The sequence below is a fragment of the Teleopsis dalmanni genome, chromosome 2 (assembly GCF_002237135.1).
Source record: "Teleopsis dalmanni isolate 2A chromosome 2, ASM223713v2, whole genome shotgun sequence".
NCBI classification, from domain to species: domain Eukaryota; kingdom Metazoa; phylum Arthropoda; class Insecta; order Diptera; family Diopsidae; genus Teleopsis; species Teleopsis dalmanni.
Window position 1 is genome coordinate 156,078,321 of NC_051847.1, and position 18,305 is coordinate 156,096,625.

An 18,305-nucleotide genomic window follows, 5' to 3' on the forward strand; every position below is an offset into this window, starting at 1 on the left:
TTTTTGTGGTTGTGTTTCAATCTATCATATTTATAGCAGACATTGCAAAATAATTTCAGTGGATTTAAAAATTTATATCCTATTTCATATCGTCCGGTAAAGGCAAAAAATTCGCCGTCTCGTGAAACTGACCCATTTATCATTGCACAATCCAACATGACGGACACCCTTTTTATTGCAGTAATTTTTTGAAATAAGTATTGATAATATTAATATTAAATTAATAATATATTAATAATATTAAATTAATAATATATTAATAATATTAAATTAATAATATATTAATAATATTAAATTAATAATATATTAATAATATTAAATTATTAAAATCTTTTATGTATGTGTAGTAATTATTCAACTATAATTTTATTTTATACATCACACATATATATCAATACTAATTTATATAGTTCATTGTTTAAATTGATTAGAACAAGTTTCTCAAAACCGTATAATAAATAAATTTAATTTAAGAATATTTTTATCATATTAGTTTTAATATATTCGAAGGTTGTAAAACTATAAAATATATAACAATTAATATTATTATATATTCTATAACATAAATATGTTATTGTCAATTTAGATTTTAAATAATATTCTATAATTTTTTGTAAAGGCTATACGAATTTCTTTGAATCAATAATAAAAATAAATATAATAATTAATGAAGTACGCTAATAATCTCAAACACTATGGTAACTTTAAATCAGTAGTTGTTCTAGAAAAGATAGAAAAAGTCTACCAAATTAGTTTTGAAACACAGTAAAGTGAACAAGTTAGGGAAGTGCTTGTACACTTTTGACAAATAAGGTCAAAATTGTAAGTAAAAGTTTGTCTTAACTAGACCAGGAATTTTGCTTATATTGGTTTAATAAACCACGATGTAGCTTTTGCTCATATTTTTACTATAAATTATTTCCTATTTTATATTTATATATTTTTTATGTTATTACAAACCCATTTTTTGTTAAGAACATTTTAAATGCCTGAATCACTGACTTCAGTATGTGATGTTGAGAGTTTTAAATAATATAAATATAATATAAATATTATTATTTTAACATTAAACCACTAATCTTTGTTTATAGATTTAACGCATTCGGGGTATTATACACCAGGTTCTTTATATACCCATTTTTTTAGTTGGTTTTTTTTAAATAATTTTGTATATTATATATTAATTATTTTGAATTGATATAAAGCCCAAAACATAATAAATAACCTTTATATCATCTGTAAATTTTTCCATTGATTATAATGTCTTATTGTATTTTTACAAAAATTTTGTTTGTTATTATTAAGTTGGAACAACAAATTTAACAAGAAATATTAATGCATATATTGTTCAATATTTTTTAACAAAAAATTAATTTTAAATAAAAATATTTTTCTATAACAAAATAAATTATTTTGTACAATATTTTGTATCAACATTCGTTTGGTATGTTACGCATGTATCACAGTTTGTTGCAGTTTTCAGCCTTACTAACAAAAACAGTATTTTTAGCTTCAGTTTGTTAGTATTTTCTTTATTTTATATATGTATGTGGTTTCTTTTATATATATATTTACTTATTTATATATATATATATTATCTTTTTTCTTCTTAATAATAAATAAAATTAATTCGTATTTGTTTGTCTTTTTGTTTTTATTTTTATTGAAAATTTAAGAAAATGCATATAAGCATTCTGAAAATTTTAACTACTATTTTAATATTTTTAAAATGAATTTTTAATTGTTTATATAACATGTATTTAGATTACATAGATAAATATATATTTGTAAGTTGTTTTTTTTTATGCAGATGCTAGACTTTTTATATAATTTCTTAAAATTGAAATAAATAATATTCACATCATATATTAATTGCATATGCGAAGCATTTGACATTTTAATTAAAAAATACAAAAAAAAAATCTTTTGTAAATAAACTACAAACATATATGTAAATATTATTTTATATATATTTTTATAATTTAAGGGATATATTCTTTTAAATTTTGTAATTTTATTTAATGTAAATCTAATAAGTGTAAAGGACATCATACATTTGTAAAAACAGGACAATAATTATACAAAATATAAAATCACTATAAGTCAATTACAAAAAAAAAAATATTGTATGCTCAGCGGAAATACGAAAAATTATACTTGTCAAATTATAAAAAATTGTATACGTTAAATATATATATATAAAAAAAAATTTTAATATTTTAAGTAGATATTTAATTTATGTCAGCTTAAACTATAAATCAATTAAGCTTGATTTATAAAATACCAACGTAAAATATTAAAAAAATATTGATGCCAGAGTAACTATACTATTTGGTTTAATAATGATATATATATCATATGTAGTTTTGTTAATAATGTAAGGTTACTCCTTTTGTCCAGTACAAAGAATAATTCTTATATGTGAACATATAATATCCTTATTAAATTTTAATCTACATTACTTTGCACATATCATTTATGCATTTATTTAGCTATTAAGTCAACAATTTTTTTTTTTTGTAATTAGTGTATGCTAAATATTATAGCAAAATTCTTATCTATTGTTTGTTTTTTGTTCATATTTTTTTTTTTAACTTTTGAAGTTTGAAGCAAAATGTTTAAGGTAAGTAATTTACTTAAAATTATTAGCTGTTTGAATTTTGTTTATTTGGTATACCTAATTACCTTTCGCTTTATTATAATTATTTATTAAAAAGCTTATTTTAGTTTATGTTTGAATATAATGGATAACTGCCCCGTTTTTGGGTGCAGCATAAATTGAACACGCACAGCGTTGTAGAGAAATTACAATTGCTCGTACTAATAGTAACCAGTGGTATTTGCGTAGCTCTGTTGGTAACCTTGCGAATCTATATTTGGAAAGAAAAACCAGCGAAAGAGGCAAGTTTTATAAGTGAATTAATTATTAAGCACTCTTTCATGACTTCTTGAGAAATTATACAATTTTTGAATTATGATTCATGCGAATTAATTTACAATAAAGAAGTAAGTACTGTTCTAAAAGTTTCAAGTGAAAAATTTCGAAGATAAAGACTAAACCTACAGCGATTATTTTTCTTTTTCTATCTGTTTTATCTATTTTTTATTTTCTATTTGTTTTTAATCTATCTCTTTTATTTTTTGATAGCTGGGGAGTTTCTGCAGAATTCCACCCATCTCACTGACTAATTTGTGTATTCCTCATAGCTTCGTGATTATTCAATGACTGATCTAAGATCTGCATACTGCCCCGTGCGGTTAGTGATTACTCTGAGATTAGATAGTGCTAAGTAGGGCAGCCTGTCGGTTTTCGGATATAGCTTCATAGCTCTTTTCCTTATGTATTTTTTGACGGGATCTATTCTAAAGTCTCTTAGCGGAGACCATTCATTCGTGCGAATGTACTATGGTACTTTGAAGAGTCTTCGGAGAACTTGACTTTGAGCAAGTTGTACATTCTGGAGAATATGATAAAAAAATAAAATCAACATTTTCTATATATTGCATTATTAGATTTACTCTCTTGTGTGTACACATAATTAAATCTTTCAATCTTACTTCTAGTAAGTTGTATATTATTACCAAGAGAAAAAATAAGAACTTTCTCTTCAATAAAAACTGAAAATTGCCACGCTTCTTTGAACGGCGATGTCGACGTACTTCAACATTGCACTATTCTTAGTATCAGGTCACCTGAGATATCGCAGGCAATTATAAAGTAGATGAGTTAGCCAGGTAGTGTGTCTCATGAACTCATTTAGAAAAGCTAGGCATACTGCTTGTATCAAATGAATATGACGAAATCTTCCTGTAGCAATTTAATACAATACTAGAAGTTGTTCCCTTTTAAATCAGAAAAAAGCTTTTTTTTTAACATTTTAAAATAAAAACAATTTCTTTTTTTATATACTGGATGTAGACCTGAGGAAGTTAGAAAACTTCGAAAAGTTTGCAATTTTTATATAGAATATCACCATATATAAACTAGAAAAAACTGTTCACAAAAAGTTTTAAATGATGACACATCAAAGCATTGAATAAATCTTACTGCAGCTATGAGTAGGACAAAGAAAGTTATTCCTATCTGATTTGTCACTGTCCAACGCATGCGTTATAGGTACGTTAAAATAATTGTATTCTAAACAGTATTTATCAGCGTTAACACCTCTCATTAAAGAACATATTAAGCTTTATTCAGGGTTACAGATAGTACTACTACAATATCCCGTTGTTGACTAATCAATTAATTACAATTTTTATAATAGCTAAATTCGCGAAGTTATTGAATTTCTTAGTCACGAAGCACCTTTTAAATTTAAAAAATGCATTGCGGAACATTTAATTTTATATTGTATTTATTTAATACATAATTATTTGTACTTTTCGCGTAGCACTGGGAATTCTATTTCGGAGCAATAAGTGCTACATAGAGTACAATTTTGACAATCTCGTTTGGAGAAGATTGTATTTAAGAGCAAGACCCCTATTTAAAGATCATCTTATGCTTCGTTCTAGATTTATAGGTCAACATATTAGTTTATTAAGCTCAAGTAAATTTCTATGATAACAGTGATAAGTTAATTTAAACGTAAACATTTTCAATCCTTTCGTATTACTTAATCGGAGTATCAATATCAGTTTGGCGATTGAGAAAATAACTTGTAAAGCTATTTTTCAATTGAGTTCATTATAAATACATTTTATTAATAAACTGACTAGGCAAAAGAAAACAAATCTAATTGTTTTAATCAACTTCTCTTTCTTAAAAAAGTTTCACTTTCAACTTTCAGAACGGCATTAATGGTAAAATGGAAGCAAATATATATACAAATAATCAAAAGTTAAATTAATAAGTATATTAAAGATGAAGTAAAAATTATACATTACATACCAGGATTATGAACTATGGAAGACATGATCTAGTAATGTTGATGAGGATTAGGTACATGGTTTTAAAACGATTAATTTAATGTTAAATATCTCAAAAAAACTGAAGACAACTACTAAAAAATAATAAAAAATACATGTTAGTGATTACAAAACCATAATACATATTCAATTTAATTAAGTAGTTAATTTGTTGACTTGCTGCAAATGTCCAAACGTTACAAATATAAAAAATAGTGTTGTTGTAACATTGTTTGTTGACCAAAATGCACCAAATTTATATACAAATTAATTTTTAATTGGAATTTATTTTACAGCTAATATTTTTTTTCTTTTTGTATAAAATTAAGTAGAATTAAAAACGAAACAACAGTGCTATTCACTTTTTAGCGAGCGAATAATACTATAACTTGTACTTTTACTTAAAACACTCAGCAGTCGAGATCGTGAACATCACTAACTAATGTTGTGTTATCATGCATAATAAGTTTCCAAGTTATAATAAATTAAAAGATTTTTTTCGTAACTACTACATAATTTTATGAAAGAATTTAAAAAATACATTAATTTGTGATATGGGAAAATGATTTGGTGATTGCAGATAATAAATATGGATTATGAACAAAATAAAAATCGATAATATTATGTTTCTAAATGATTTTGAATTAAACAAAAAATGCTACATAAATAAAGTGATTAAAATAAAGCTGTTAATAGATTAAAACAAAGTATCATAATTATGTATTAAAATATATAGGTACCGCTACTGATAATTTGAATAAATGTTATAAATTTTTTTTATAAATAAAAAAGCAAATTTTTAAAATATGAATTATTTCATAACGCAAAAACCATAGTGTGAAAAGTAATGAAAAATAATTTCTATATATTATATAAAATTATACATTATTTAAAAAACTGAGTTTATTTCAAGAAAAGGAAAAATTTTAATGATTTAAAAAAGAAATGATATAAACTATATTAAAACATATTACACACGCTTAGTCATTTCATTGTTTTATATTTATATGAGAACTTCATGTAAATAATTCTGGCCGATTTATAATAATTTGCACAAAATACATTTTAGCTTTAGTTTAAAAAATTATTACAAATTCATTTAACTATTTTTATAAAAATATTGGATTTATGAGAGAAATATATACCGATCCGTATAAGTTATTGCTACCAAATCCAAAACTTTCTATATGTTTATATACCAAATTTGATACAGGTATGTGTTGGGATGTGTTTAATGGGATTATCAGTCTACAAAATACTATATCTTATTCCCATTGAATTATTCTAAACGACAATAATAATTGACTTGAATGTGGTATGCCTTTTCTTTAGTTGTCAAAATATTACACAAAATCGATAAAATGTGTTGGTTAAGAAATGGTATTAGATTTTTGTCTTTATTGTGAATGTTTTAATATATTGACCTGCTGTTTTCAAGCTCTATTTTGTTCCATATTCAATCAACGAATATAAATAGTCTCTTTTGATGTCTAAATCAAAAATTCTAACGAGTAAAGATATGTTAATAGTGAATTGTGAAGAAATGAACAATAAACAATTATTTTTGATAACATAAATTTCAAGACAAAGAGGAACAAATGTTGGGTTAGGTCCTGTCTGAAGTAAGGAGTCGGGAACGAGTTTTTTTTACTATACTTTGTAGTAAACTAACACTGCAAAATACATGTTGGTTTCTTGATTTTAAAATGATAAACATAAAAGATTGGGAACATATATCTCGTAGTCCATGTTTCTTCATAAATGTATGTAAAAAAAAACCTAATTTCTATTAAAAAATACAACATAAATTACTATATGGAAAATATACTGATGTATTATTTAATTGTAATATATGATATTTGTCATAAAGATTGGTAAATCAAAATTCTATTGTCTTCAAATAAAATTTTCTTTTTAACTATTCTATAAAGCTCACTTTCTTTTTAACTGTATATACAGATATAGCTCACTTCTCGGTATACCGAGGTTTAAAGCTATAAACTAAACAATGAATACAGTAACAAAAACTATACACTCCACCTAGCGCCAACTGGGATATCCACTTTTTACATTTATTTCTACTTTTACTAAACATCCATTTCTCACGTAAATTGACATATAAAACTGCTCATATGTATGTTGTACATATGTTGTACATATGGTTTTAGTACTAGAGTTATTATACAAATGACGAGTAACCACAGATAAATAGGTTTCCTATTTTTTGTTTCTAATTATTTTATTTAAAGCCTTATCAATATTGAGATATAGCATTGTAGAAAAAGTTAATTAAAATAGTTGTCTTTACTATAAACCGTTTTTAAATCGAAGTGCCTAGAAAACTAGAATTATTTTCGGATGTTTATTAAACAATGTATGATGCATCGTGGGTTTCTTATTAATGAATTAACTAAATATCGGAATTTTTTTTTATTTGCAGTTAAGACATATAGTTCATTTTGATATGTTATCAAGTTTTACTCGTATGAATTATAATATATAATTATTTTTGAGGTTTAAAACGATAGACAAGTCCACATAAAATTAGACAGAGATATGGATATCTAACATTTATTCATTTACTGCCGTTAAGTAAACAAAAAAAATAGTTCAACAATTTTCTTCATTACTTGAAATAATGATGGATAATATATATATATATGTATGATGTATATGAATATTTGATGTATATTAATATAAGTATAGTACATAGTATGTACTTTAGAATAAAGTGATAAGTATATATTTTTTTTTAAATGAAGAAAACTTTATATATATATATATATATATATATTTGTGACTACAATGAAATGACTCTTCGTGACGATTACTATTATATTATGTTTCTAAATTTTTTTAGTAAATTAAAATTTTGTACAATAAAAAATATAACTTACCATATCCAGTATAGGCGCGTTCATCATAACTTTGTTGACTTGCATGCTGTGTATAATCAGTTTGAGCTGTTGAATTGTAATCAACTGCAGGCGCTCCATATTGTTGTGTGTAATCTTGACCATAGCTTTGATAGCGCGTATCAGTTTGAGCAGCATATGCAGAGCTTTTAAATAAATGTTTTTAAATTAATGAAATTTGTATATATTTTTTTATATAAATTTACTTATAATTCTGATAGTGACTTTGATCATATTCACTACCATGATGACTTGCATAACTGGTACTTGATTGTGCTGCTGATGGTGCATGGGTGGCATAACCACTGCTCTGCGCATAGCCATTGTATGTAGTCTGTGCAACTGGTGCAGCATAAGACTGTGCATACGGGTCTACTGCTTGGCTTTGATCATGAGAAGCATATCCATGATGTCTATATTAAATAAAAAAATATATATAAAAACACTACTTTAATAGCACTCAAAAAAAAATATATATATACCCGTGTGTTTGCGCATGATGGCTGGGTGGAGCTGCATAGCTAGATTGTGGCGGCATTGATGCAACATGTTGTTGTTGTTGATGATACTTTGGTGTCATTGGGCGTTGTGAATATGGTATACCTTCATATCTTCCACGCTTTGGCCCGGGATGACCACCTATAGCACCACGTTTCAATGTGGGTACTGGAGCTATTTGCGTGTTAGCGCTGTGTTGTTGATGATGATGAGGTGAACGGTTAATGCTTTGACCATATCCACCACGTCCACGTGGTGGTCCACCTCTACGCATTGGCATACCACCATGATCAGGTGCACCGCCCATTGACCCATGCATTACACCATTACTATGATGTGGATTATAGCCACCACGCCCGCCACCTCTCATGAAACCGCCACGACCCCCACGGGGTGGACCACGAGGATGTGAAATACCACCATTTGACCCATTTGTGTTAACAGGAGCAGATATTGAGTTAGTTCCACTTGCTGTGCCAACCGCTGTGGTTGGAGACGTTGAAACTGACGTTTCTTCGTCTGCTGTAGTTGTAGTATTTCCAGTAGCGGTTGGAACTGGTGATACTGTCTTGTTATTGTCTGCACCTGAATGTTGTTTCACAGCTGTAATGAAATACAGGAAATTTAAATATGAGGTGGTGAAAAAATATTTGAGAATTTATCAACTTACTTTGTGCATACATTGGAGGTCTACCACCACGCATACCACCTCCACGTGGCATAAACCCACCACGGCCAGGGTAGCCTTGACCACCTCTGGGTATACGCATACCTCTGGGAGCCATCATACCTTTAATTTATTCAAGAAATATTTGGTCTAAATATACACACATTGATAGCTATTTAATTAATAAATAATTTAATAAGAAAGCAACTACCGCAGCAAACAAATCATCTTCTTTTTTTATGAAATGAAAACAAAACCTATATTAGCTATTAAATTTAGCTTTCTAAAAACTTAGCTTTAAAGCATGTTATATATTTGGTATGCAGCCTTATTGAGTTTGCGCACTTTTTTCCCAACGCGACATGTACCCTCTGGGCTATATATCTTTTCGCAGAAATTCAAGCAAAGCAAAATACATATACACATCACACATACAAGCCGCATCATTATATATGATATACTTTTCAAATTATATTTAATTGTATATATATGCGTAACTAATATAAACAATAAGTTTTAAGAGGCGTAATTTTTTATTGAAGACGTACCTTGAGGCATTGGACCACCCATACCACCTGGTCCCCCCACACGGCCAACACCACCCATAAAGTGGCCACGTCCGATACCTCTTGGACGACCACGGTCAAAACCGCGCATAGGCATGCCACCGCGCCCTCTGTAACCTCCACGTGGCGCAGGTGGTCCACTTACTGGTGCAACAGCTGCTGTTGGAACTGCTTCCATTTTATGATATGATATATATATCAAGTTAACTTATGTTATATGCACTATATGTATACGCTTTTTTCTTTTACGTTGCTTCCAACCGGTGAGTCTTTCACTCTTTAATTATATCAATATTCACATGCAAAAATTCGCATTTAAAAAATATATTTTCAGCTATCAAGCAATTTCATATATATATCAACACTTATTCTATAATTTTAGTAAAAAGATTTTATTTGTTTCTTAGAGCAAACACGACAATAAAATCCCTTGCCACAAGCAAAGTAAAATATGGCGTCGAAAAATAAATCGATATAGTAAAAATAAAGCGGGAACGAAACTTATGTTCTACATTGAAATGATTTATCCAAACCCTGTTTACACTTCAAACCATATTCTAAAAACTAGGTTCTGAACATATAACCAAAACTTTAATATTTCTTTTATATAAATTTGTTTAGTTAATAAAATGTAATAAACCACTTTACATATACAAAAAATTAATTAAATTTAATATGAATAGAATTTAAAATAAATTTAAACCAATTATAATTTTAAAAAATACATATAAATATTATTTTATAATATATTTATATATATTATAATATAAATATTATTTTATAATATATTATTTATTTAAGATAAAATAAATCGGTGCTTTATTTTAAAACGTAAATTAATTTTTCAATAAATACCGACATAGAAACTCAAAAGAAATTACATAAAAACATCTAGTTTATAAAAACTTCTATATATTAACAACAAATTATCTAAACATCTTGGCTGTGCTGCCTAAAGTGCTCTCAGACTTTGGGAGTCTAAGATGTGGAAACCACCTAATTACGCACACCGTACAATTTTGAAGCAGATTAGAAGGATGGGTCATGGCTCAGTCAAGGCGAATCTAGATTCTGCTACAGACTACATGACACCAATACTAAATTTCAATACCAGAATTCTCACTCTTTATTCAACCAGAGATAACTGGGAGCTTGGATCTGTGACAGGTAACTCTGCAGTCACCATCTACACGGATGACTCAAAGATGGAGGGCGGTACGGGAGCAGGTATCTTCTCGAATGATATGCAGCTAAGGCAGTCCTACCGACTCCCTGATACTTGTAGCGTCTTTCAGGCCGAGATATGTATATGCTATCGAAAAAGCGGTCAACTTTATACAACAAAAAACAATTCATCCCTCGAATCTCATGATTTTTGTAGATAGCTAGGTTGCACTGAAAGCAATTGAATTTAAAACGGTTAAATCCAAGATTGTATTAAAATGTCTCGCCTCACTGATGAGCATCAAACATCACAAGGTCTCTCTTTGCTGGGTTCCTGGAAACAGCAATATTAAAGGGAATGAACTAACAAACGAGATGATCAGAAGAGGTTCTAAACTGCATACAGGAGAGGCCAACCTCTCAATACATACACCGATATGTCAACTGTTTAGGATAATAGAAGAAATCACCAATACGGTGACTAGCAATTTATGGGCTGCGAAGACTGTCAGTTCACTAGAACCTTATGACCTAGGTTGGATAAAAATAAAAGGAAAAGCCTTTTAGGCTTTAGCAAACCTATAGTTCGTGTGCTTACTGGATTACTAACGGTGCACTGTGGTATTGCGCCTATGCTTCAACGGTGGCGAGTTCCAACAAGTGTTTATATTATAAAAGTAAAAAGTACCCGGATTTTGTAAATAAAAGACACACATTTTAATTTTATTCCAACTTTATTTTATTTCTTTCAAAATACGCTCCTTCTGAAGCGATACACATATGCCAACACTTAACCCTATCTTCCATACACTTTTCGTAGGCCCGCGAAGGTATGGGTTTCAGTTCCTTCGGCGAATTCTCTTTTACCGATTCAATCGACTCAAAATGCTTTCCACGAAGGCACAATTTGAGTTTCGGGAAGGGGAAAAGTGACAGTGGTGAGTGATAACAGTGGTGCCGTGTTTGGTCAAAAAATCGCGTACAACAAGGATTTTCCATAGTAAAAATCGCTAAATGCACTTGAGGTAGTCTCACATTAACAGCTGCTGTAAACAAACTAATTGACAGATGGCGCTCAAATTTGTACCATATATCAAGAAAGGGTGTACCAATGTAACAAAAAAAGGTCTATTACTTAAGGAGTAGTTAACAAACAACAACATCCGGATACTTTTTGAGCAGAGTATGTTTACACTAAGTAAATCCTATCTTTAAAAAGATCTGTTATAATATATAAATTAAATGATATGGAATGCGTCTTATTATTTGAAATGAATGAGATTAATTTTTATATAATTTGTTTTATTTATCTCTGCTTTAGTAATTTATTATAGAAAAGAATATATATTAGGAGATATAAATATTAATCGATTTATTTTGTTAGTTTTATTATTTGTTAGATCAATAATATTTTTAATTATTTCACCAAATTTAATTAGAAGTGAAATGAAGTAGTAGTATTTGAAATGTGAGTAGCTATTTTCTGACAAGGAAATTGAAACTGGTGCATAATTATCATCTTGTGCTTCTGTTATGATATGTTTCCTCTATATATATGCTATTTTATCCGGCAGCTCAAAACTACAAATCTTTGTTTTAATTGTTAAGTATACATAACATTTTTCTCATACGAGTTATACGATTTTTCGATTTGGATTACATCATTTTTGCATTGAAGTAATATATTATTGAATTCATTTGGTTTATTTAGCTACAAACAAGAATTTTTACAATCTCTTAAGCTATGAACTTATCCAAGTTATTTCACATTAACACTTGGAATATACCTTTACATTTCATGTCGCTTGATCACTAATTGAAAAAAATTCTTTATTGTTGATAGTTTGAGCACTAATTTCACTTGAAAGTTTATATTTCGATTATAATTACAGTTTTAAATATTTTATTTCGTCATTAGTTACTAAAAGTTTGATCCAGTTTCTTATTTTCGTCCATATGGCTCAACAAACCTTTTGAACTATTTGTAGGACGTGTTCTATTTACTAAAATATTTTCGCTAATTTTAATTTAAAAACCAGGATAAGTTAATATATCTTAAGAAGTTTTTTATTCTTTAGTGTTTAGAAAGACCACCACTTCGTTTTTCGATGCAAAAAGCTGCCTACAAACAATTACTTTGCAATTTAATATGATCACCCACTTCCAAGTGTTGAGGTATATGCTTTTTTGTTTGCTAAGTAAAATAATTGCAAAGATATTCTCATTGATATTCAGTCGAAATAGAGTAACATCGATATCGAAAGTAATCCAATATTGGGCTTCTTGTAGGTGTTAATAACGTAAATTAAAACAAATTGGCCTGGATAAAAACAATTGTTATTCATGATCACTTAAAGTGCATACATTAGTTTCTTCTTCCTTTTCAAATATGCGTCTATATAATTCAAGTGCACCGGGAAGCTCCATGCAACCAAGCTGTTTACGATTTTGTTCTTCTGTTTTTCTCTGTCGTGTTGCAGGAAAAGGTTTTACTGGTGAAAGCGGAGGAAGTGGATCCAAGTAATAACTTAAATTTGGTTCAAGCACCTGAATATTATTATTTACGTGTTTTATATTCACTTTATGTTTATGCAAGGGTTCTTCTATTTCTGAAACATTTAAAGAAATGAGATTTTTAAATATTTGTTCGTTTGGTTTGAAGTTGAGTTTTCTGGTTATCTGCAGAAGAAAGTTTAAATTAAATATTAAAAACAAAACAAAAATGTTTTAAATTATACCTTCGAAGCTATTTTAGCTTTGGAAACAGGAGTCAAATCGTCGAGTTTTTCTATTTTAGGCAATTTAATGTTTTTTAAAGTATGCATATCTTTCATTAGGTGACTCGTAGCATTAATTTTTGGCATGGACAAAGTGTGTAATAATTTTTCAGGTTTAATATTTTCTTTGCTGTGCCTGGTTAGCTTTTCGTAATTCTCCGACTGAAAATAAAATGTTTTATTTATAGGCAAAATAATTATCACTTTTTTACCTCTAATCTATCCACTCTGTTTAAGAGTCGTATGTTTTCTTTATTTGTTTTGCATTTCATGTTGTAGTTTTGTACAAGGATATCATTATCTGAGTCATCTGTTTCTTGCCCATAGTCTTCCTTTTGTTCATTTGGCTGTTTAATTGTTGGTTTGAAGTTATCATTAGTCTGTTTAATTGTGCGATTTTTTTGCACGCTTTGCAATGAGTGTGCTTCATTATTATCGTTTATTGTAAGTTTTTTGTATGCACCACAAACCAATTCCTCTTCACTTTCCATTCTTGAATAATTTAGAAAATTGCGCCTGTATTTTGTAAATTATAAAGTTATCTACAATCTCATTTGACATATGTAAAATTGACAAGAAAGCGAAACTCATTATCTAAAAGCATTATTCTCATCAATCAGCTATCGTATGTGTCATGTTATGTAGAGCGGCGAATTTGGATGGGCTATGACGAAAATACATGTTATGTAGAGTGTCACATCAGTATTGCTAATTTCGTATTTTACTACTACCTTTGCACTTTTTAGTTGTCCCTAAATTTTAAAGGATATATAGATATGCTCACTTTCAATTTGCCACCAAAAATAACCAGCGAAAAAAACTCATAGAGGCCGTAAAAATGTTAATTTATTATTATTTTTTCTTATAATAATTGTTAACAGTACTAACAAAATTATACGCCTTTCCTTAAAATCGGAAAGTGTAAGAATTAGATTATTAATCGTTTATAAAATAGGCTCTGTTGCTTTCTGAGATTTTATTTTTCAAAACGTTTTGAAATTGTAAAAAATTGATCTTAAAAGGCGCAATTTATTACTGGACAAGACTTCTTTGCCTAAATGACAAGACACAGATAGTCTCGGTTCTCATGACGGAATTTAAACCGACATATTGTTTTTATTCTCACTCTGAATTATACAATTTGCGTTGAAGGCAACAACACTTTTTTCATGTTTTGCCCTTGACACTGTACATAACATGGGCCTTATTGAACTTTATCGGAAACATTCTATTCGATTGTTGGTATTAAAGTTTAAATTTTAAATGGTGCAAGCCATTCGTTGTTCGGATCAAGCTTGAGTTTATGTTTGTTTAGGTTTCTTGTATTCTGTTCCTTTTTTTGATTTCTACGCTATGTAATACAAAAAATTATGTCATAATTGTCAATTTTCTATTTTAAATACTATTTTAATAGTAGTCACCAAAATGTGGATTACATATCCATAATAAAATACATATTATTTACACCTAAAAGGCGTACATTCGGACATTTATTTCTGAGCAACAACGTTTTGAACAACGCGATAACGCACAGGATGCCTGATTAATTTACTTTTAATCACAAAATGTAAATGCCGTATTAATTGTAGATATCTTAATCATGAATAGACTATATTTTAATAATAGACTTTTCTTAATAGACTATATTTTATTTAGTATTTAGTTGAAAAACTTAATATAAACTCAAATAAAGACATTAGAGTCTTCAGGTTATATTTTAATACGACAAATTTTTTATATATTAATCATATTTTAATCATGAATAGACTATATTTTAATAATAGACTTTTCTTAATAGACTATATTTTATTTAGTATTTAGTTGAAAAACTTAATATAAACTCAAATAAAGACATTAGAGTCTTCAGGTTATATTTTAATACGACAAATACGACAAAAGAGAGTTTCTATAATTGGTGAGTAAAGTTAATTTAAACGTTGTAGCGATCTTAGTGGTGTAAATCTGTTTGTGTATGACATGATAAACATTACTTGTGATATTTTAAATTAAGTATCGAGATAAACCTCAGTTTTATTAGTTCATAAAAATTGTAAAGAATTTATATATATATATGGATTTTAAGAGAGAAAAATGCTATATCGTATTATTTGCTATATAAAATAAAAATGGTGTGGTACTGAATTTAAATTGATACTCAATTAATTACGACAATGTTGAATTTGGCGACATAACCGTCAGATAATGTTTATCTACGTCATATGTTCTATAAATAATTTGTGTAGTAGGATAAGTAGTTTTTAATAGCAATAAGAAAATTTTAATAACACTGTATAAATGTAACAGAAATTCTTAAATTGTTAAAATTAAAAATAAAAGAAATAAACACACTTCATAGCGCAAAAAATATATGAAATTTGTTTAATAAATAGTATTAAATAGTATATAGCAAAATGCCAGGCAAGGTTGGTGTTAAAATTAAAGCTGGTAGAAATTTACCAATAATGGACAGAAGCAGTGATACGACAGATGCATATGTCGAGATTAAATTAGGAACAATAACACAAAAAACGGATGTTTGTCGCAAATCTTTAAATCCACATTGGAATACAGACTGGTAAGTGTTCAGTAAGTACATGCGAATGCAGAGGCAGGTAGAAGAGTGAAAATTAGGAAAAGCGATATCAGTAAACGACACTTGCTTAAGATAACTCGTAAACATTATTTAAAGTAATAAATTAAATAATAAGCAACTAACTTTTTAAGGTTTCGATTTGAAGTGGATGACGCAGAACTACAAGATGAACCTTTACAAATTCGTTTAATGGATCATGACACTTATTCGGCTAACGACGCAATCGGCAAAGTGAATATTAGTTTGAATCCCCTTTGTCTAGAAACTTCAGGGCAAACAACGCAAGGTAAGGGAACAGTATTTTCTGGCTGGATACCAGTTTTTGATACGATGCATGGCATACGTGGTGAAGTGAACATTATTGTCAAAGTGGATTTGTTTTCTGATCTAAATAAGTTTCGTCAAAGCTCTTGTGGAATACCTTTTTATCACTGTAAGCATGAATCAAAATAAATGAAATTTTAATTAAATTCAATATTAATATAAATACTTCATAGCTCAATGCATTCCACATGGCTACCGGGCACAAATTATACATGGTTTTGTTGAAGAGTTAGTAGTAAACGATGATCCGGAATATCAGTGGATAGATAAAATACGTACACCACGAGCTTCTAATGAAGCACGACAGGTTGTTTTTCTCAAATTGTCAGGACAAGTAGGTTATTCTTAATTATTATAATTAAAAATTAATAATATTCATTATTTTTGTTATTTTTGTTATTTTTAAGGTGCAAAGAAAAATGGGTCTTAAGGCCATAAATATGGGTGCAAATGCAGTTATTGGCTATACGCAATGCTTCGATTTGGAGGGTGATGTTGGTGTGGTTGCACGTGGCATTGGCACTGCTGTCACTTTGATAAAAGATACAAATATACAACCAAACACAGCGGACAATGCGCTTATTGAAGAGTAAGTAAAACTAAAAAAATGACAGGCTAAACTGATAGTGTCTAGGAACTAGAAAAAAATGAAGTATATATAATAATATTTTACTTGATTTTTAATCTTTTGAATAACTAAAACTTTTTACTTTCTATTTGCCCATATCGTGCGCTGTCGAAAACTAAAAAATTTCATAAACTTGTAAATTTGTTGTGTAAAATTTTAACATATATTAATACTTCGTTTGTATGTTTTGTTTGTGTTATATTATTGCCCATTAAACACACCTTCCATATAAACCGCATTTGAATAAAGGAGTACTCTAAAATATTTAGAATTTCTCACCGGAGGTAATATAAATTTGTGCGGTTCAGTAGATTGGGATATAAAAATAGATAAATCTAGTTCTATTACTTTCCTCAATTTACCACATTCTATTTCGGATACCGATCTCACAACTATGCAAGAACTTATAAGACAGGAAGATGAACGAGGTGAAAAATCCGCCAAAAAACTTAAACATCATATGAAACGTTTAACGCGTTCATCGCGTAACATTTTGAATGAAAAGTGCAACAGCTTGATGCGTAAAATTGGCGACGGTAACGAGTCAAAATCAGTGCAAAGTAGTAGTTCTCTTTCACTGAGTAGTTTATTTACGGGCGGCTTCATGAAAGATGACTTAGGTGCTTCAGCACGCAGCTCTTTACTGACTGTACGAAAGTCAAGTTTTAAAGCTAAAAGTAAAGCAACAACCCTTAAGCCCGTACAGCGACAATCACTAAAATCCACACATCCAATTGTACGTTCTGTGAGTGATGATTCGGCGATGCAGCACGGCCTCACTTGTAACAAACACACTACAGCACCAAAAGTAGCAGTTATAACTGAATTTACAGATAATACGCGTTCATCACCAAATATTTGTGGTGAAGAACAACTCATATTGCGTCAAGCAATTCTCGCTAAAGCCGAAGAAAGCAAACACCAGCCGTTTGGTGAATTCACTGCTCATGCACCACATCTTAAAACAATAGGAAATGAAACTAAATGTGGGCTAATGAGTTCCTCAACAACTCTTTCGGAAAGTGACACAGAAAGCTCAAGTTCAGATGAGTATTCAGTTTTAGCAGAGGAGTCAACACAAGAATTACAACTAAATTCACCAGCTGAGGATTGTGATGAGAAATTTAATTTTAGAAATCTAAATTTGAAATATAAAGAGAAATCAAAACCCTTAGTGGAGAGTCTACATTTGCAACAAAGAAATGATTCAATAAATCATGATCAATTTTCAAACACAAAGTCGTCTACAAAACCATCAAAATCGA

At 28.9% G+C, this 18,305-nt stretch overlaps 4 protein-coding genes across 4 annotated transcripts in view; all 4 read right to left on the reverse strand.

Annotated features, from left to right (window-relative positions):
* The window catches only part of LOC119676000 (zwei Ig domain protein zig-8), a 336,138-nt gene that overhangs the window by 60,604 nt on the left and 257,229 nt on the right, over window positions 1–18,305 (reverse strand). The gene's annotated exons all lie outside the window — the stretch shown is intronic.
* Window positions 2,218–10,004, reverse strand: LOC119683198 (serine/threonine-protein phosphatase 1 regulatory subunit 10-like). Its single transcript, XM_038096825.1, has 6 exons — window positions 9,537–10,004; window positions 8,992–9,111; window positions 8,306–8,924; window positions 8,030–8,236; window positions 7,806–7,969; window positions 2,218–2,870 (listed from the first exon to the last, which is right to left on the reverse strand). Exons 1-6 carry the CDS (start codon window positions 9,730–9,732, stop codon window positions 2,821–2,823), a joined length of 1,356 nt encoding a protein of 451 aa, XP_037952753.1. The 5' UTR covers window positions 9,733–10,004; the 3' UTR covers window positions 2,218–2,820.
* LOC119683199 lies at window positions 13,039–14,054 on the reverse strand. Its single transcript, XM_038096826.1, has 3 exons — window positions 13,708–14,054; window positions 13,457–13,657; window positions 13,039–13,397 (listed from the first exon to the last, which is right to left on the reverse strand). Exons 1-3 carry the CDS (start codon window positions 13,984–13,986, stop codon window positions 13,056–13,058), a joined length of 822 nt encoding a protein of 273 aa, XP_037952754.1. The 5' UTR covers window positions 13,987–14,054; the 3' UTR covers window positions 13,039–13,055.
* The window catches only part of LOC119682126 (protein RRP5 homolog), a 4,056-nt gene continuing 3,962 nt past the window's right edge, over window positions 18,212–18,305 (reverse strand). Inside the window, exon 4 of the mRNA XM_038095493.1 lies at window positions 18,212–18,223. Within this exon, the coding sequence (XP_037951421.1) occupies window positions 18,212–18,223 (12 nt within the window). The remainder of the gene's footprint in view (window positions 18,224–18,305) is intronic.